This window comes from Pseudophryne corroboree, chromosome 2, assembly GCF_028390025.1.
Source record: "Pseudophryne corroboree isolate aPseCor3 chromosome 2, aPseCor3.hap2, whole genome shotgun sequence".
In the NCBI taxonomy this organism is placed as follows: Eukaryota; Metazoa; Chordata; class Amphibia; order Anura; family Myobatrachidae; genus Pseudophryne; species Pseudophryne corroboree.
The window spans coordinates 113,497,895-113,519,248 of NC_086445.1; the positions used below are offsets into that span (position 1 = coordinate 113,497,895).

At 48.2% G+C, this 21,354-nt stretch overlaps 1 protein-coding gene across 4 annotated transcripts in view; it reads left to right on the forward strand.

Annotated features, from left to right (window-relative positions):
* RNF17 (ring finger protein 17) overlaps positions 1-21,354 on the forward strand; it is a 1,464,292-nt gene that overhangs the window by 939,568 nt on the left and 503,370 nt on the right. For all 4 annotated transcript variants that reach the window (XM_063951617.1, XM_063951615.1, XM_063951616.1 and 1 more), the window contains one exon: positions 6,191-6,311. In XM_063951617.1, coding sequence (XP_063807687.1) covers positions 6,191-6,311 — 121 coding nt within the window. The remainder of the gene's footprint in view (positions 1-6,190; positions 6,312-21,354) is intronic.

Sequence of the window (21,354 nt, forward strand, 5' to 3'; positions counted from 1 at the left end):
GGGAGCAGGTGTGAAGATAGTGGCAACAGGGTAGGGAGCGCGGTATTAACAGTGTTCCAGAGCTCAAAGGCACACTGCGACGCTGTGAGGGGCGCCCTGAGCCAGCGCCTACACCCTGCACTCGTCAGCAAGCCTGTCGGGGTCCCTGTATCTCAGCCAGCATATACCTCAGGCCAGTATAATCTTTGTGAAGAGCGCGAAGATGCGCCATCTTCAGGGGGCGGAGCTTTTCCTCAGAGCGAATCCAGCAGCGTTCAGCGCCATTTTCTCTGCCTGCAGTCTTCAGCGATGTGCCTCCACATCAACTCCAGCTATCTGTACGGTACCAGGGGGTTGTAGAAGTGGGGGGGAGGCAGTGTGTATACTGTGTCTACCTATTAAGGAGCACAGTCAGCGCGAGGTGGGGAATTCCCTGTTCCTCAGAAGCGCAGTGTGTGGGTTGGCTACAATCTCTGTGTCTCTCTGCCATTCTTGGGGGGGAAACTGTGTGCCATTACCCTGTGTGTATGTGTGGTGTGTAGGGATTGCAAGCAGCCATGTCTAGAGACTCTGTATCATATGCTGCACAGGATATATCTTCTCAAGAAGATCCCATTCCATGTAATGAGGATTGCACTGTTGTAGCGCATATCCCGGCTAGGGAACCGTAGTGGTTAGCCTCTCTTAAGGTGGTTATTTCTCAGATTTCTGAGAGGGTTGCACAGACTGAGAATGTTACTCAGGCTTTACAGTCCACTATGGCAGTATGGTCCGATTCTGTTCCCTCGGGCCCCCCTGCGGTACACCCTCAAAAACGTGCTCTTGCCCAAATTACGCAGGATGACATGGACACCGATTCTGACACAGCAGACGGTGATGGGGATGTGTTGAGGGGGGCGGCATCACTTGCTAAGGGAGTGCAGTTGATGATTGAGGCCATGAAAGATGTGTTGAATATTGCTGACACAACTCTTGAGCAGGTTGAGGAGGCTTACTTCACTGATAATAAGAAAGCCTTGCTAACCTTTCCTGCATCAAAAGAATTAAATGCTATTTTTGAAAAATCCTGGGAGAACCCGGAGAAAAAATTCCAGATCCCAAAAAGGGTTCTGGTTGCTTTTTTCCTTCCCTGAGGAAGATAGGAAAACATGGGAAACCCCACCTATAGTTGACACATCTGTCTCCAGACTATCAAAGAAGGTGGTCTTACCTGTCCCAGGTTCTACCGCATTGAAAGAATCGGCAGATCGCAAGGTTGACACTACTCTTAAGTCCATATACACGGCTTCAGGGGCGATACATGCGTCCTACTATTGCCTGTGCATGGATTTCTTATGCTATAGCAAAGTGGTCAGGGAGACTACTAGAAGACTTGGCTACGATGGATAAGGGTGATGTTGAATTGTTTTTACGTAAAATAAGGATTCTGCAGGATTAATGGTAGAATCCATGAAGGACCTGGGTTCCATGGCTGCGGGAATCTCCTCCATGTCTCTCTCGGCTCGCAGGGATCTCTGGCTGCGCCAATGGACTGCGGACGCGGAAACCAGGAGAAGTGTGGAGAACCTACTCTACACAGGTCAGGCTCTTTTGGGGGAGGCACAGGATGCGTGGATTTCCACGGCAACCACGGGCAAGTCTCCTTTTCTTCCCTCAGCTGCACCGGCTACGAAGAAACCTTTTTTTCCCAATAAGTCACAGTTCTTTTGGCCCGCTAGGACTAGAAAGAACAAGCCCTCTAACACTTTCTTCAGAGGAGATCGTGCTAAATCCAAAAAACCTGCACCAGCAGGTTCCCAAGACCAGAAGTCTGCTTCTGGTTCCTCAAAATCTCAGCATGACAGTGGACCGCACAGCCTGGAGCTCGGTCGGGTGGCAGCAAGACTCCGGCATTTCAGCCACATCTGTGTCGTCCGGCCTGGAACCCTGGGTGCAGGATATTGTGTCCCGGGGATACAGGCTGGAGTTTCAAACTCTTCCACCTCACCGATTCTTCAAATCAGGCTTGCCAGCTTTGCTGACAGACTAAGCTATCCTACAGGAAGCTGTCTGAAAATTGTTACTGTCGGAAGTCATTGTTCCAGTTCCACCTCATCAGCAACACAAGGGTTACTATTCGAACCTTTTTGTGGTACCGAAGCAGCACGGACCAGCTCTCTACTTTTAAAATTCCCGCACTTCGCTGTTCATCTATACCACAGCCGTCTAGTCTATTTCAGCTCAACCTCCACAGTGAGGTACGACTATTACAACTATTTACGGCACAGCTGTTTCTGGGCACCATCTCCGTGAGCCGGACATCCACGGACCCCCGCTGTGAGTCTGAGACAGCGCCGGCCAATTGCGGCTATACTGATATTTACCGCTGCCGCCAGCCAAACGGATGACGTCCTCCGCTGTGAGACTTTCCATATAACAACATCCCGTTGATGACTGACGGCCCTTGCGATTTCAGAACACCAGCGGGTCCGCTCCACATTTATTACTAGAGGCAACAATTACATCACCTTTTTTCGCCACGTGCAGTTGCACACAGGACCCTGTAGCAATATTCAGGAACCAGCACGGTGGTAATTATTACGGCTTGCATGCCTCAAGTAATTCTTTAATCATTGTGGAGCTATATCATTTAATGTTACACTGGGACGCCAGTGTTTTTATTAGCAATCATTAACTTAGAGAGAGCTTTGTCCTTGTCTGAATTTTTAACTCTGTTCTATTGTATGCTGTCTTAACTAGCACATTCTTGAGATAGTCACATTATTACTCTCCAATGTGCATTTAAGAAGTTGCAATTTTTGTTTCTTTTCAAATTGCTATACATGTATCAATTGCTTCTTCAGCTGTGTGTCTGTTTTACATAATATTCTGATAAAATTATCTGTTTCTTAAAATGAGTTGCATTGAGTCAATTATTCACCCTGCTAGACTGCACTAAATTAATTAATTAACTTCAAGTGATTCTTGGAGCGCAGAGCATCCCTTTCTTTTGTTCTTCATTAAATTCTATTTCAGTCTAACCAGCTGTTTTTGCTCAGCAGCCCCATAGCTCACTATTTTTTGAATATCTTTATTTAATAATTTTACTACTATATATAGCGCCAGGTTATACAGTTTGAGATCATTCTCTAACTGTATTCACACATTTGTACCGAAGCCGGATGGTTCGGTCTAGGCCAATTTTGAACTTGAAATCGTTAAACCCTTATCTAAGAGAGTTTAAATTCAAAATGGAATCTCTGAGTGCGGTGATCTCCGGTCTGGAGGAGGGGGAGTTTCTGGTGTCCCTGGACATCAAGGATGCGTACCTCCACATTCCCATTTGGTCGCCGCATCAGGCTTATCTCAGGTTTGCACTGTTAGACAATCACTATCAGTTTCAAGCACTGCCATTCGGTCTCTCCAAGACACCAAGGATCTTCACCAAGGTGATAGTAGAGATGATGGTTCTCCGCAAGCAGGGGGTGAAGATAATTCCTTATCTGGACGACCTGCTGATCAAGGCATTGTCCAAGGAGAAGTTGGTCCCACGACACATCTGCTCAGGGAGCACGGTTGGATTCTGAACCTTCCAAAGTCTCATCTAGAGCCGACAAGGAGGCTGTCTTTCGTGGGGATGATTCTCGACACGGAGGTGCAGAGGGTATTTCTCCTGGTGGAGAAAGCGTTGGTGATACAGTCAGTGGTCCAGGATGTCTTAAAGCCTGCCCGGGTATCGGTTCATCAGTGCATCTGCCTTTTGGGGAAGATGGTTTCCTCCTACGAGGCTCAGCAGTACGGAAGGTTTTATGCTCGGTCCTTTCAGCTGGATCTCCTGGACCAGTGGTCGGAATCTCACCTACACATGCACAAGAGGATACGTCTGTCGCCGAAAGCAAGGATTTCACTCCTCTTGTGGCTACAACTGCCGCACCTTCTGGAGGGCCTCAGGTTCGAGGTTCAGGACTGGATCCTTCTAACCACGGATGCAAGTGTCAGAGGTTGGGGAGCAGTCACTCAAGGGGAAACCTTCCAAGGAATGTGGTCAAGTCAGGAATCCCTTCTTCCTATAAACATCCTGGAGCTAAGAGGCCTTGTACAACGGTCTTCTTCAAGCAGCACACCTTCTACAGGGTCAGGCTGTTAAGGTGCAGTCGGACAACGTGACCACGGTGGCCTACATAATCAGACGAGGCGGAACGAAGAGCAGAGGTGGCAAGAATCCTCCTCTGGGCAGAATGGCACGCGGTGGCGATGTCAGCAATCTTCATTCCCGGAGTAGACAACTGGGAAGCGGACTTCCTCAGCAGACACTATCTCCATCCAGGAGAGTGGGGCCTCCACCTGGAGGTGTTCGAGGAGTTAGCCGGTTGGTGGGGTATACCTCACATAGACATGATGGCCTCCCGCCTCAACAAGTAGCTGCGGAGGTACTGTTCCAGGTCGAGAGACCCACAAGCAGTGGCGGTGGACGCACTGTTGAAACCGTGGGTGTTCAAGTCAGTGTATGTGTTCCCACCACTTCCTCTTATTCCAAGATTTCTACAGCTTGTAAAAAGAACAAGGGTTCATGCAATCCTCATTGCTCCAGACTGGCCAAGGAGGGCTTGGTACGCGGATCTGCTGGATCTACTTCTGGACGATCCACGGCATCTATCTCTTCGGGAAGGATCTTCTACAACAGGGTCCGTTCGCTTATCAAGACTTACCACGACTACGTTTGATGGCATGGTGGTTGAGCGCCAGATCTTAGCTCGGAAGTGTATTCCGAGCGCGGTTATTCCTAACCTGATACAGGCTAGGATGGGAGTAACGTCTAAACATTACCATCGAATTTTGAAAAAATGTGTCTTGGTGTGAATCCAAGAAGTTTCCTGCGGTGGAGTTTCTACTTGGATGGTTTCTCCTATTCCTGCAAGCAGGTGTGGATATGGGCCTGAGATTGGGGTCACTAAAGGTCCAAATTTCGGCTTTATCCATTTTCTTCCAGAAACAATTGGCTGCCCTCCCTGAGGATCATACCTTTTTGAAAGGGGTTCTGCACATCCAGCCTCCCTTTGTGGAGCCGACGGCTCCCTGGGATCTTGACTTGGTGTTGCATTTCCTGCAATCGGATTGGTTTGAGACTTTACAGGAGCATGAGGTCAAGTTTCTCACGTCGAAGGCTGTCACTTTGTTGGCCTTAGCTTCTGCACAACGCGAGTCGGAATTGGGGGCTTTGTCTTGTAAAACTCCCTATTTGGTCTTCCATGAAGATAGGGCGGAACTCAGGACGCGTCAACAGTTCCTTCCAAAGGTTGTGTCGGCTTTTCATATCAACCAACCTATTGTGGTGCCAGTGGCTACTGACTCCTCCATTGCTTCAAAGGCCTTGGATGTTGTGAGGGCTTTTTAAAGATTTATGTGAAGAGGACTGCTCGTCACAGAAAATCGGACTCTCTGTTTGTCCTGTATGATCCCAAGAAAATTGGGTGTCCTGCTTCTAAGCAGACGATTTTTTGCTGGATCAGGTTCACTATCCAGCATGCTTATTCTACGGCAGGATTGCCGTATCCGATATCTATTAAGGCCCACTCTACTCGTAACACGAGATCTTCCTGGGCGGCTGCCCAGAGTGTCTATGCTTTACAGCTTTGCTAAGCTGCCATTTGGTCTGGGTCGAACACGTTTGCTAAGTTTTACAAGTTCTCGATACTTTGGCCTCTGAGGACCTCAAGTTTGGTCAAGCTGTTCTGCAGGAGCCTCCGCGCTCTCCCTTCCGTTCTGGGAGCTTTGGTACATCCCAATGGTACTATTATGGACCCCAGCATCCTCTAGGACGTAAGAGAAAATAGGATTTTAATTACCTATCGGTAAATCCTTTTCTCGTAGTCTGTAGAGGATGCTGGGCGCCCGCCCCAGCGCTTCGTTATCCTGCAGTGGTACTTTGATTCAGTACTGCCTTGTTCCTTGGTAAGTTCTGCGTTTCTTTCCTGTTTCAGTGCTGTTTCAGCTGTTGCTGAGTTTTCCGGCTTGTTTGCCGGGTTTGCCTTGTTTGTGTTCGTCTCCTCGGGCACAGTTTCTAGACTGAGTCTGGTAGGAGGGGCATAGAGGGAGGAGCCAGCCCACACTGTTAAACTCTTAAAGTGCCAATGGCTCCTGGTGGACCCGTCTACTAATGGACCCCAGCATCCTCTACAGACTACAAGAAAAGGATTTTACCGGTAGGTAATTAAAATCCTATTTTTTATAGGCAATTTGCTGCAGACTTGCATATATTCAACCTATTGATGCTGGACTTCAGTGGAGCTTAGAGGCATGTAAGCTGTTTGAAGAATTGACGACCTTTAAACATATGAGACTTACTTCAATAGGTACAGTATTGTTTTGCATCCTGGATTTGTTCAGTGTTTTGTAGTATTTTGAAATAAGTGTTAAACATTCACTGACTAAATCATTATTTCTCAAACTCTGTCCTCATGGACTCCCAACAGTTCATGTTGTCCAGGTCACCCAGAGATGCACAGATATCTTCATTACTTACTGACACATTTTAAAAGATCCAAAGGTGGAGCTTATTTTTTTCACTTGTGATTCTGTGAGGAGTCCTGGAAAACGTGAACTATTGGGAGGTCCTTGTCGACAGAGTTTCGGAATCACTGGACTAAATCAAGCAGGACAATGGTGCTGATACAGGGATTATGCCTAATCTCCCTCTTGGAGCTGACGGTAAATACATTAAGGGATCACCTTCATTAATCTAAGCTTCAGAAGTGCCTTTTGTCTTTGTTACATTTGTCTTTTGTGTGATTTAATATTTTGACACCCTTATATTTGCTGCCAAGTTGATGCACACTACTTCTGTTTGTACATAGAAAAATTAGGAAAAAAATAATTTTTTAATTTTGTAATGGATGCATATATATAGAGCTATAATATTCTCGCATACATTTTCCTATTTTAGCTCCACATTATCAGTTGTTCAGATGTTGGGTGTTGGAACACAATTTCCTCTTTTGTCCTAGAGGAAACTGGAGCCCAGATTAGTACCATGGGGTATAGACGGGTCCATTAAGAGCCTTGGGCTCTTTTAGAAATCAATAGTGTGTACTGTCTCCTCCCTCTATGCCCCTCCTACCAGACTCAGTTTAGAAAATGTGCCCGGAGGAGCCGGTCATGCTTAGGAGAGCTCCTGAAGAGTTTTCTACATTTATTTTTTCGGTTTGTTATTTTTTGACTGTACTGTTTGGCAGCAGCCTGTCTGCTTCGTGTGACTTAGTGGTAGAGAACGGCCCAACTTCCTGAATAGTTAATAGTCCAGTTTCTCCGCTGACAGGACACTGAGCTCCTGAGGGAGTCATTCGCAAGCCCCACCATGGTGAGCGTACCCTCCGCAGCACGCCGCCATCCCTAACAGAGCCAGAAGACTAAGTAGCGGTGAGTAAGACGCCGGCGTCCCGGTTAGCGGGTCGCCGGCGCTAATGAGGGTAGGAGCGCAGTGCTGACAAGCAGACTGTACTCCAGGCTTCAGAGGACATACAGGTGTGTGTGTGTGTGTGTGTGTGTGTGTGTGTGTGTGTGTGTGTAACCACTTGAGGGGTGAGCTGAAGATGCATCAAATACCCATACACTGGCACAACAGCTCACAGGGGTTTTAACCCACTGTAGAGCAAACACAATACCTCGGCTAGTATAAAAAACGGGGTGCGGGGCTTCACCAGGCATGGCAGGCAAAGAGTGTGTATCATGCACTGCAGAGTGTTTTCTTCACCAGGGGGGTTTAACTGCAGTGTACTCAGGATAGTACACATTCTCAAACTAGTGGATCCGAACCTGTAGGGTGGGATTCTCAAAAAAAGGTATGATCTCAAATATGTCTGCTACATTGTCCCATATTGAGAAACTTTGGCTGACCTACTGAATAGAGATTCAAGTCCCATACCTGTGTCTCAGACCCCCATTATTTGTCAACAAAAGCGTTCACTGGCCCAGATCCTACAGGCTGACACTGATGACGATGTGTTAGACGCTGAGGAGGGTGAGGTGGACTATGTGGGGGTGGGGGGGAGTTGCAGCTTTGTCACAGGGGGTACTAGCTCTTATAGAGGCTGTTAGAGACGTTTTACAGATCCCGGTGACAGATGGAGGAGTTTTATTTTACTATAAAATAGACATCCTCTGCTACGTTAAATACTCTTTTTGAAGTGCAGCGGTGTCCAGGTTGTCTCATAAGATAGTCTTACCTGTCCCTGGGCAGCCTCCTTGAAAGACTGCTGACCGCAAACTTGAGACTAATCTCAAATCCCTGTACTGTGGCTGGGGCGGCCCAAGGTCCCACTACTGCTTGTGCATAGATCACTATGGCCATTGCAAAACGGTCAGGTAAGGGGAGAGAGAATTCAGCTCCTACAGTATATAACGCTGCAAATTTCATTGTGGGAACCATGAAGGAATTTGGCTTGCTTAATGCTCGCACCACTGCCATGGCAGTGTCAGCACACAGGGGATTGTGTCTACACCAGTGGATTGCGAATGCGTATTCCAAAAAGGGCGTGGAAAGCCTACCATTCACAGGTGAGGCCTTGTTTGAAGATGAACTGGATATCCAAGGCAACTGCGAGTAAGTCTACAGATCTTTCATCCGCAGCTACTTCTGTCAGAAAGACCTACTCTGCTCCAACTCTGCAGTCCTTTCGGGCAGCAAAGTTCAACAACACCAGAGGATCTTCTATAACCTTCAAGGGCGCTAGAGGTACATCCAGAAAACCCGTTTCCTCAAACCTCCAGCATGACGGTGGACTGCCCTGCCTGGAAGACAGTCAGGTGGGAGCCCGATTAAAAGATTTCAGTCACATCTGGGTGTCTTCGGCCAGGATCCCTCGGTCATAAATCTTGTTTCCCAGGGCTACAGACGGGAGATTCGGGTACTCCCACCTCGCAGATTCTTGAATTCATGCTTACCAGCTTCTCAAGAAGCAAGTAGGGTTCTACAGGACGCAATTTAAAAACTGGTACAATCTCAGGTCATTGTTCCAGTTCCACCTCAGCTACAGACGACAGGTTATTATTACAAACTGTTTGTAGTATAGAAGCCGGATGGTTCGGTAAGTCCCATTCTAGTCCTAAAATCTCTGAACCCGTTCTTACGGGTATTCATATTCAGAATGGAATCTCTGAGAGCGGGGATCTCTGGTTGGAGGAGGGGGAATTCCTGGTGTCCCTGACATCAGGGATGTGTACCTTCATATTCCAATCTGGTCACCTCATCGGGCTTACCTAAGGTTTGCATCTTTCGACTGTCACTACCAGTTCCAGGACCTGCCTTTGGCCTCTTCATAGCACCAAGGGGGTTCACCAAGGTAATGGCAGAGATGTTGTTTCTCCTCCGCATGCAAGGAGTGAACATAATACTGTACCTGGACGATTTGATGATAAAAGCACCATCCAGGTAGAGGTTGTTAGACAACATTGCCCTCTCAACACGACTAATTCGGGAACCTGCCAAAAATCTCTCCTGGAACAACAGGAGATACTGGATACGGAGGAACAGAAGGTATTCCGTCCGTTGGAAAAGGCATTGGTAATCCAGTCGATGGTGCAGGATGTTCCAAAAACCAGCCTGGATATCTGTGCATCTATGCATTCGCCTTCTAGGGACTATGGTCAACTCTTAGGAGGCTCTGCAGTACGGAAGGATCTGCTGGACAAATGGTCCGGATATCATCCTCACATGCACCAGCGGATATGTCTCTTGCCAAAAGCCTGTATTTTTCTTCTGTGGTGGCTTCAGACTTCTCACCTGACCAAGGGTCGAAGGTTCGGGATTCAAAATATGCTGACTACAGATGCAAGCCTCAGAGGTTGGGGAGCAGTCACCCAAGGGGAACAGTTCCAAAGAAAATGGTCAAGTCAGGAAACCATTCTTCCGATCAACATTCTGGAACTAAAGGCCATATACAACGCCTTTCTACTAGCATCGCATCTTCTTCAAGATCACGCCATTCAGGTTCATTCGAACAATGTGACGGCAGTAGCGTACATAAACTGACAAGGTGGAACGAAGAGTAGAGCAGCAATGTCTAGAGGTAACAAGAATTCTACCCTGAGCAGAAAGACACGCGGTGGCGCTGTCGGCAATCTTCATTCTGGGTGTAGACAACTGGGAAGCAGACTTCCTCAGCAGGCATGACCTCCACCCTGGAGAGTGGGGCCTTCACCCGCAGGTGTTAGAGTCCTTAAAACGTCAGTGGGGAATTCCACAGATAGCCATGATGGCCTCGTCTCAATAAGAAGCTAAAGCGGTATTGTTCCATGTCGAGATACCCGCAAGCAGTGGCGGTGGACGGTCTGGTGACTCCATGGGCCTACCAAATGGTTTACGTGTTTCCACCTCTTCCACTGATCCCAATAATTCTCAAAAGAATAAAAAAGGAAAAGGGTCAAGCAATTCTCATTGCTCCGGATTGGCCAAGAAGGGCCTGGTATGCGGAACTACTGGAGATGCTCCTAGAGGTCCCGTGGCCTCTACCTCTTCGAGAGGTTCTTCTAACAGGGGCCATTCGTCTATCAAGACTTACCACGGCTACGTTTGACGGCATGGAAGTTGAGCATCAAATTTTATCCCGGAATGCATTCCGGACAAGGTTATTCCAACCCTGATCCAAGCCGGGAAAAGGGTAACATCTAAACATTACCACCGTATTTGAAAAAAAATTGTCTCGTAGTGTGAAATCAGGAACTTTCCTGCAGTGAAATTTAATCTGGGACGTTTTCTCCTATTTCTACAGTCAGGTGTGGATGTGGGCCTACGTTTTGGGCTCCTTGAAGGTCCAGATTTCGGCCTTATCCATTTTCTTCCAGAAACAATTGGCTTCCCTCCCTGAGGTTCAGACGTTCTTGAAGGGGGTTCTGCACATCCAACCGCCCTTTGTGCCTCCCACGGCACCTTAAGATCTTAACGTGGTGTTGCAGTTCCTACAATCTGAATGGTTTGAGCCTTTACAGGAGGTTGACATCAAAGTTTCTTATGTGGAAGACCGTCATACTGTTGGTCTTAGCTTCCACAAGGCGTGTCTCGGAACTGGGGGCGTTGTCTCTCAAGAGCCCCTATTTGAATTTTCATGAAGATAGAGCTGAACTCAGAACTTGTCAGCAATTTCTTCCTAAGGTGGTGTCTGCGTTTCATATCAACCAACGTGTTGTGGTTTCGGTGCTTACTGACACCTCTGCTACCTCAAAATCCTTGGATGTTATGAGGACTTTGAAGATCTATGTGAAGTCGACAGCTCGTCACGGGAAATCTGACTCGCTGTTTTTTCTCTATGATCCCAATAATATTTGGTGTCCTGCTTCAAAGCAGACAATTGCACGCCGTGTCCAAAATCTGTACAGGCCCACTCTAGTAGGTTGGTGTGTTCTTCCTGGGAGGCTGCCCGGGGTGTCTCTGCTTTACAGCTCTCCCGATCAGCTACTTGGTCGGGATCGAACATGTTTGCTAAGTTCTACAAGTTCGATACTTTGACCAAACTGAAGGTGCTCAGAGGCCAATCAGTTCTGCAGCAATCTCCGCACTCTCCCACCTGGTTTGGGAGTTTTGGTACATCCCCATGGTACTCATGTGGACCCCAATATCCTCTAGGACGTAAGAGAAAATAAGATTTCTCTGACGTCCTAGTGGATGCTGGGAACTCCGTAAGGACCATGGGAGAATAGCGGCTCCGCAGGAGACTGGGCACAAAAGTAAAGCTTTAGGACTACCTGGTGTGCACTGGCTCCTCCCCCTATGACCCTCCTCCAAGCTTTAGTTAGATTTTTGTGCCCGACGAGAAGGGTGCACACTAGGGGCTCTCCTGAGCTTCTTAGTGAAAGTTTAGTTTTAGGTTTTTTATTTTCAGTGAGACCTGCTGGCAACAGGCTCACTGCATCGAGGGACTAAGGGGAGAAGAAGCGAACCTGCCTGCTTGCAGCCAGCTTGGGCTTCTTAGGCTACTGGACACCATTAGCTCCAGAGGGACCGAACACAGGCCCAGCCTCAGGGTCCGGTCCCAGAGCCGCGCCGCTGGCCCCCTTACAGAGCCAGAAGCAAGAAGAGGTCCGGAAAAATCGGCGGCAGAAGACATCAGTCTTCAACAAGGTAGCGCACAACACTGCAGCTGTGCGCCATTGCTCCTCAGGCACACTTCACACTCCGGTCACTGAGGGTGCAGGGCGCTAGGGGGGGGCGCCCTGAGCAGCAATGTAAAACACCTTGGCTGGCGAAAATACACCACATATAACCCCCAGGGCTATATGGATGTATTTTAACCCCTGCCAGAATTCACCAAAAAGCGGGAGAAAAGGCCGCCGAGAAGGGGGCGGAGCCTATCTCCTCAGCACACGGGCGCCATTTTCCATCACAGCTCCGCTGGAAGGACGTCTCCCTGACTCTCCCCTGCAGTCCTGCACTACAGAAAAGGGTAAAAAAGAGAGGGGGGGCACTAATTTGGCGCAGTTTTGATAATAACAGCAGCTATAAAGGGAAAAGCACGTTATATAGTGGTATTCCTGTCTATATATAGCGCTCTGGTGTGTGCTGGCATACTCTCCCTCTGTCTCCCCAAAGGGCTAGTGGGGTCCTGTCCTCTATCAGAGCATTCCCTGTGTGTGTGCGGTGTGTGTGCGGTGTGTCGGTACGATTGTGTCGACATGTTTGAGGAGGAAAATGAGATGGAGGCGGAGCAATTGCCTATAATAAGAGTTGTCACCCCCTAGGGAGTCGACACCTGAGTGGATGAGCTTATGGAAGGAATTGCGTGACAATGTCAGCTCTTTACAAAAGACAGTTGACGATATGAGACAGCCGGCTACTCAGCTTGTGCCTGTCCAGGGGTCTCAAACGCCATCAGGGGCTCTAAAACGCCCGTTACCTCAGATGGCAGGCACAGACACGGATACTGACTCCAGTGTCGACGATGATGAGACAAATGTGACTTCCAGTAGGGCCACACGTTACATGATTGAGGCAATGAAAAATGTTTTGCATATTTCTGATAATACAAGTACCACTAAAAAGGGTATTATGTTTGGTGAGAAAAAACTGCCTGTAGTTTTTCCTGTATCCGAGGAATTAAATGAAGTGTGTGATGAGGCGTGGGTTTCCCCCGATAAAAAACTGATAATTCCTAAAAGGTTATTGGCATCATACCCTTTCCCGCCAGAGGATAGGGCACGTTGGGAAACACCCCCTAGGGTGGATAAAGCGCTCACACGCTTGTCTAAACAGGTGGCACTACCCTCTCCTGATACGGCCGCCCTAAAGGAACCTGCCGACAGAAAGCAGGAGAATATCCTAAAATGTATATACACTCACACGGGTGTTATACTGCGACCGGCAATCGCCTCAGCCTGGATGTGCAGTGCTGGGGTGGCGTGGTCGGATTCCCTGACTGAAAATATTGATACCCTAGATAGGGACAGTGTATTACTGACTATAGAGCCGGACGGCTCGGTGAGACCAATTTTAAATCTAAAATCCTTGAACACTTACATACAGAGGTTCAAATTCAAGATGGAGTCACTCAGAGCAGTGATTGCAAACCTGGAAGAAGGGGATTATATGGTGTCTCTGGACATCAAAGATGCTTACCTACATGTCCCAATTTACCCTTCTCACCAAGGGTACCTCAGGTTTGTGGTACAGAATTGTCACTATCAGTTTCAGACGCTGCCGTTTGGCTTGTCCACGGCACCCTGGGTCTTTACCAAGGTAATGGCCGAAATGATGATAATCCTTCGAAGGAAGGGAGTTTTAGTTATCCCTTACTTGGACGAACTCCTGATAAGGGCAAGATCCAGGGAACAGTTGGAAGTCGGGGTAGCACTATCTCAGATAGTGTTGCGGCAGCACGGTTGGATTCTCAATATTCCAAAATCGCAGCTGATCCCGACGACACGCCTTCTATTCCTAGGGATGATCCTGGACACAGTCCAGAAAAAGGTTTTTCTCCCGGAAGAGAAAGCCAGGGAGTTATCCGAGCTAGTCAGAAATCTCCTAAAACCAGGCCAAGTCTCAGTGCATCAATGCACAAGGGTCCTGGGAAAAATGGTGGCTTCCTACGAAGCAATCCCATTCGGCAGATTCCACGCAAGAACCTTCCAGTGGGATCTGCTAGACAAATGGTCCGGGTCGCATCTTCAGATGCATCAGCGGATAATCTTGTCACCAAAGACAAGGGTGTCTCTCCTGTGGTGGTTGCAGAGTGCTCATCTTCTAGAGGGCCGCAGATTCGGCATTCAGGACTGGGTCCTGGTGACCACGGATGCCAGCCTGAGAGGCTGGGGAGCAGTCACACAGGGAAGAAATTTCCAGGGCTTGTGGTCAAGCCTGGAGACATCACTTCACATAAATATCCTGGAGCTAAGGGTAATCTACAATGCTCTAAGCCTAGCAAGACCTCTGCTTCAAGGTCAGCCGGTGCTGATCCAGTCAGACAACATCACGGCAGTCGCCCACGTAAACAGACAGGGCGGCACAAGAAGCAGGAGGGCAATGGCAGAAGCTGCAAGGATTCTTCGCTGTGCGGAAAATCATGTGATAGCACTGTCAGCAGTGTTCATTCCGGGAGTGGACAACTGGGAAGCAGACTTCCTCAGCAGGCACGACCTCCACCCGGGAGAGTGGGGACTTCATCCAGAAGTCTTCCACATGATTGTGAACCGTTGGGAAAAACCAAAGGTGGACATGATGGCGTCCCGCCTCAACAAAAAACTAGACCGGTATTGCGCCAGGTCAAGGGACCCTCAGGCAATAGCTGTGGACGCTCTGGTAACACCATGGGTGTACCAGTCAGTGTATGTGTTCCCTCCTCTGCCTCTCATACCCAAGGTACTGAGAATTATAAGACGGAGAGGAGTAAGAACTATACTCGTGGCTCCGGATTGGCCAAGAAGGACTTGGTACCCGGAACTTCAAGAGATGCTCACAGAGGACCCGTGGCCTCTACCTCTAAGAAGGGACCTGCTCCAGCAGGGACCCTGTCTGTTCCAAGACTTACCGCGGCTGCGTTTGACGGCATGGCGGTTGAACGCCGGATCCTGAAGGAAAAAGGCATTCCGGATGAAGTCATCCCTACCCTGATCAAAGCCAGGAAGGATGTAACCGCACAACATTATCACCGTATTTGGCGTAAATATGTTGCGTGGTGCGAGGCCAGGAAGGCCCCTACAGAGGAATTTCAACTGGGTCGTTTCCTGCATTTCCTGCAAACAGGACTGTCTATGGGCCTAAAATTAGGGTCCATTAAGGTTCAAATTTCGGCCCTATCGATTTTCTTCCAGAAAGAACTGGCTTCAGTTCCTGAAGTTCAGACGTTTGTCAAGGGGGTACTGCATATACAGCCTCCTTTTGTGCCTCCAGTGGCACCTTGGGATCTCAATGTAGTTTTGGGGTTCCTAAAATCACATTGGTTTGAATCACTCACCACTGTGGACTTAAAATATCTCACATGGAAAGTGGTAATGCTGTTGGCCCTGGCTTCGGCCAGGCGTGTGTCAAAATTGGCGGCTTTATCCTACAAAAGCCCTTACCTAATTTTTCATACGGACAGGGCAGAATTGAGGACTCGTCCTCAATTTCTTCCTAAGGTTGTTTCAGCGTTTCACCTGAACCAGCCTATTGTGGTACCTGCGGCTACTAGGGTCTTGGAGGACTCCAAGTTGCTGGATGTAGTCAGGGCCCTGAAAATATATGTTTCCAGGACGGCTGGAGTCAGAAAATCTGACTCGCTGTTTATCCTGTATGCACCCAACAAGCTGGGTGCTCCTGCTTCTAAGCAGACTATTGCTCGTTGGATTTGTAGTACAATTCAGCTTGCACATTCTGTGGCAGGCCTGCCACAGCCTAAATCTGTAAAAGCCCATTCCACAAGGAAGGTGGGCTCATCTTGGGCGGCTGCCCGAGGGGTCTCGGCTTTACAACTTTGCTGAGCAGCTACTTGGTCAGGGGCAAACACGTTTGCTAAATTCTACAAATTTGATACCCTGGCTGAGGAGGACCTGGAGTTCTCTCATTCGGTGCTGCAGAGTCATCCGCACTCTCCCGCCCGTTTGGGAGCTTTGGTATAATCCCCATGGTCCTTACGGAGTTCCCAGCATCCACTAGGACGTCAGAGAAAATAAGAATTTACTTACCGATAATTCTATTTCTCGTAGTCCGTAGTGGATGCTGGGCGCCCAACCCAAGTGCGGATTGTCTGCAATACTTGTACATAGTTGCTGTTACAAAAATCGGGTTTTTGTTGTTGTGAGCCATCTTTTCAGAGGCTCCGCTGTTATCATGCTGTTAACTGGGTTCAGATCACAGGTTGTACGGTGTGATTGGTGTGGCTGGTATGAGTCTTACCCGGGATTCATAAATCCTTCCTTATTGTGTACGCTCGTCCGGGCACAGTATCCCAACTGAGGTCTGGAGGAGGGTCATAGGGGGAGGAGCCAGTGCACACCAGGTAGTCCTAAAGCTTTACTTTTGTGCCCAGTCTCCTGCGGAGCCGCTATTCCCCCATGGTCCTTACGGAGTTCCCAGCATCCACTACGGACTACGAGAAATAGAATTATCGGTAAGTAAATTCTTAATTATTAATCACCTACCGGTAAATCCTTTTCTTGTCGTCCGTAGAGGATACTGGGCTCCCACCCAGTGCTTCGTGTATCCTGCACTGTTACTTTGTTATGTAATGTTGTTGGATCAGCTGTTGCTGTTCCTGTTCAGGTTTGGTTAGCATGGCTTTCCTCTTGTTTGTGTGTGCTGGTTCAAATCTCACCACTGTTCTGTTACATCCTTCCTCAGGATATGTCCGTCTCCTCGGGCACAGTTTCTAGTCTGAGTCTGGTACGAGGGGCATAGAGGGAGGAGCCACTGCACAGTATTGATTTCTTAAAGTGTCCAAGGCTCCTAGTGGACCCGTCTATAACCCATGGTACTATTGTGGACCCCAGTATCCTCTACGGACTACAAGAAAAGGATTTACCGGTAGGTAATTAAAATTATATTTTCATATCCAGTATTATCCATCCAGGCATTTCACTTTTCAAAGAACATTCACCTTCGTACTAATGGCAGCACCCAGAAAACAAGGCATTATGGTATGGTCTTGTTTCACATTTTTGTAAATGGATTTTAGAGAACGTTGCTAGATGCAGAATACTCAGAAGTCATGAACTGGAACCTGGCTGGATAATGAAATACAGAAAAATATAGTGCATTTTTAATAACTACATTTCTTGGGAGTACAGATTGGACGTAAAGGAGTATTTATGTCAGAAGAAAAACATTCTTAAAATTCATCATGTAGCTTCTCCGTTTCAATCGCCGCTAAAAGTTCTGATAAGAGTTTGTCTGCAGTACCTAGGCAGTCTCTCATATATTTCCTTGGCAATGTGCTATCTAAGGGATTTTCAGTTGATGCTACTCAATCAGCTGGATCACAATCCAACAACTCTAAATCATCTCATTAATTTACAATGAAATCTCTGTTACATTTGCAAATTCCATGATTAAATATTGTGCAGAGTGTCTCTCCAAATAAGAATGGATTGTGATGATGACAAACATCTGCACACAAACGGTAGAAAAGTAGAAGCGAGTGACCTATGAAATGCAATTCAGCATTTTCAAAATCTCCTTAAACACAAATATCAGAATATTCTCCCAACAATCAGCCATTGGTTATTTTCATAAACAGCCAGTGTGGCACAGAAATCAGACCATGAGTGTGAACAATTCTGTCTTCAGGATAAAAGAAATTGATCATTATCATTACTTTATGTAATGTATCAGGTAAGCAAAACAAGATAGCAGATTATCTCCATTTATTTTAAATCCATCCGAGGTAATGGGCTTTACAAAAAGTATTTATTAAACTCATTAACACAACTACTTTTCACATCGCACAAATAACCCGGTATCGACCCGGCATATTGCCGTCGACCCGGTCAGTGTGCCATGTGAAAGGCGCCTGACCCGGTAATTCAACCCGAGAATAATGCAGTGTTATTCCCGGGATGAAGACCGGGTCAGTGGCAACGTAACCCATTTATTAGATAAGGAGAGGCGGCGCGGAGATGATCTGATCTCCCAGCGCCGCCTCTGCCACCTCCACCCTCCGCCGCTATGGCAACTGCCCCAGCAATTTGCCGGGTCGGGAAGCCAGCGGATATTCTCCAATGCCGGATCCCACTCGGGAAGGACTAGTTTTCCTTGTGGGATCTGGCATTGGAGATGTGAAAGGGGTATAAGACATCCGCAAACTCCAAAAGAGCCACATTTTGCTTCCATTCCACGCATTCTGAATTTCTTTCATGATAGATTAGACAAAGGTATTGCTTTCACTTCACCATAAATTCTCGTGCCAGTGTATGTTTTGTACATTCTAGTTTGTCTTCAGACGACCTTGACATGTCATTCTTTGAGGCAGTAAAGTGATTCAGGTTTTGGATCCAGGCATTTTCTCTAACGTCCTAGTGGATGCTGGGAACTCCGTAAGGACCATGGGGATAGCGGGCTCCGAAGGAGGCTGGGCACTCTAGAAAGATTTATGACTACCTGGTGTGCACTGGCTCCTCCCACTATGACCCTCCTCCAAGCCTCAGTTAGATTTCGTGCCCGGCCGAGGTTGGATGCACACTAGGGGCTCTCCTTAACCCAGGCCTGGCCAACCTGTGGCTCTCCAGCTGTTGTAAAACTACAAGTCCCATCATGCTTTGCCACAGTTTTGCTATTAAGGAATGCTAAAAATGTGGCAGGGCATGCTGGTATGTGTAGTTTCACAACATCTGGAGAGCCACAGGTTGGCCAGGCCTGCCTTAACCCTTAGAAAGAAAGTATAGTTAGGTTTTTTATTTTCAGTGAGACCTGCTGGCAACAGGCTCACTGCAGCGAGGGACTAAGGGGAGAAGAAGCGAACTCGCCTGCTTGCAGCCGGATTGGGCTTCTTAGGCTACTGGACACCATTAGCTCCAGAGGGATCGACCGCAGGCCCAGTCCTTGGTGTTCGGTCCCGGAGCCGCGCCGCCGTCCCCCTTACAGAGCCAGAAGCAAGAAGAGGTCCGGAAAAACGGCGGCAGAAGACATCAGTCTTCACCAAGGTAGCGCACAGCACTGCAGCTGTGCGCCATTGCTCCTCATGCACACTTCACACTCCGGTCACTGAGGGTGCAGGGCGCTGGGGGGGGGGGGCGCCCTGAGCAGCAATAAAAACACCTTGGCTGGCAAAAATACCACAATATATAGCCCCAGAGGCTATATATGTGGTAAATACCCCTGCCAGAATCCAGGAAAAAGCGGGAGAATAGGCCGCAGAAAAGGGGCGGAGCTATCTCCCTCAGACACACTGGCGCCCTTTCTCCTTCACAGATCCGCTGGAAGGAAGCTCCCTGGCTCTCCCCTGCAGTCTACACTACAGAACAGGGTAAAAACAGAGAGGGGGGCACTAAATTTAGGCGCAATATATATATAATATAAAAAGCAGCTATAGGGGACATAACTCAGTTAGTCCCTGCATTATATAGCGCTCTGGTGTGTGCTGGCATACTCTCACTCTGTCCTCCCAAAGGGCTTTTGTGGGTCCTGTCCTCATTCGGAGCATTCCTTGTGTGTGTGCGGTGTGTCGGTACGGCTGTGGCGACATGTTTAATGAGGATAATGATGTGGAGGCGGAGCAGATGCCTTTAGAAGGGATGTCACCCCCTGCGGGGCAGACACCTGAGTGGATGGGCTTATGGAAAGTAATGAGTGCACGTATAGACTCCTTATATAAGAAAATCGACGACATGCCTAATGTGGGACAGCCGACTTCTCAGCTCGTGCCTGCCCAGGCGTCGCATGGGTCGTCAGGGGCTCTAAAACGCCCGCTACCACAAGCAGACCCAGATGTTGACACTGATACTGACACCAGTGTCGACGACGAGTCTAACCTGATGCCTACTAAGGCCATTCACTGCATGATTGAGGCAATGAAAGAGGTGTTACACATTTCTGATATAAGTACAGGTACCACTAAAAAGGGTATTATGTTTGGAGAGAAAAAACTACCCGTAGTTTTTCCCCCATCAGATGAATTAAATGAAGTGTGTGAAGAAGCGTGGGCTTTCCCTGATAAAAAATTGGTAATTCTTAAGAAGTTACTAATGGCGTTCCCTTTCCCGCCAGAGGATAGGTCACGTTGGGAAACACCCCCTAGAGTGGATAAAGCGCTCACACGTTTGTCTAAAAAGGTGGCACTACCGTCTCCGGATACGGCCGCCCTCAAGGAACCTGCTGATAGAAAGCAGGAGGCGATCCTGAAGTCTGTGTATACACACACAGGCATTATACTTAGGCCAGCTATTGCGTCAGCTTGGATGTGCAGTGCTGCCGCTGCGTGGTCAGAAAAACTGTCAGAAAATATTGACACATTAGACAGAGACACGATCCTGTTAACCATAGACCATATAAAAGACTCAGTCTTATATATGAGATGCACAAAGGGAAATCTGCCGACTGGCATCTAAAGTAAGTGCATTGTCCATTTCTGCTAGGAGAGGCTTATGGACTCGCCAGTGGACAGGAGATACAGATTCAAAAAAGCACATGGAAGTGTTACCATATAAGGGTGAGGAATTATTTGGGGATGGTCTCTCGGACCAAGTTTCCACAGCAACGTCTGGGAAGTCAGCATTTTTACCCCATGTCCCCTCACAGCCTAAGAAGGCGCCGTTTTATCAGGTTCAGTCCTTTCGGACCCAGAAAAACAGGCTTGGAAAAGGCGGGTCCTTTCTGTGCAGAGGTAGGGGAAAAAGGCTGCAACAAACAGCAGGTTCCCAGGAGCAAAAGTCCTCCCCCGCTTCTTCTTCCAAGTCCGCCGCATGACGGTGGGGCTCCCCAGGCGGAGCCAGGTACGGTGGGGGGCCGCCTCAAGAATTTCAGCGATCAGTGGGCTCGCTCACAGGTGGATCCCTGGATCCTTCAAATAGTATCTCAGGGGTACAAACTGGATTTCGAGGCGTCTCCACCCCACCGGTTCCTAAAATCTGCCTTGCCGATTGCTCCCTCAGACAGGGAGGCGGTGCTAGCGGCAATTCACAAGCTGTATTCCCAGCAGGTGATAATCAAAGTACCCCTACTTCAACAAGGCCGGGGTTACTATTCCACACTATTTGTGGTACCGAAACCGGACGGTTCGGTGAGACCCATTTTAAATTTGAAATCCTTGAACACATACATAAAAAAATTCAAGTTCAAGATGGAATCGCTCAGGGCGGTTATTGCGAGCCTGGACGAGGGGGATTACATGGTATCCCTGGACATCAAGGATGCTTACTTGCATGTCCCCATTTACCATCCTCACCAGGAGTACCTCAGATTTGTGGTACAGGATTGCCATTACCAATTCCAGACGCTGCCGT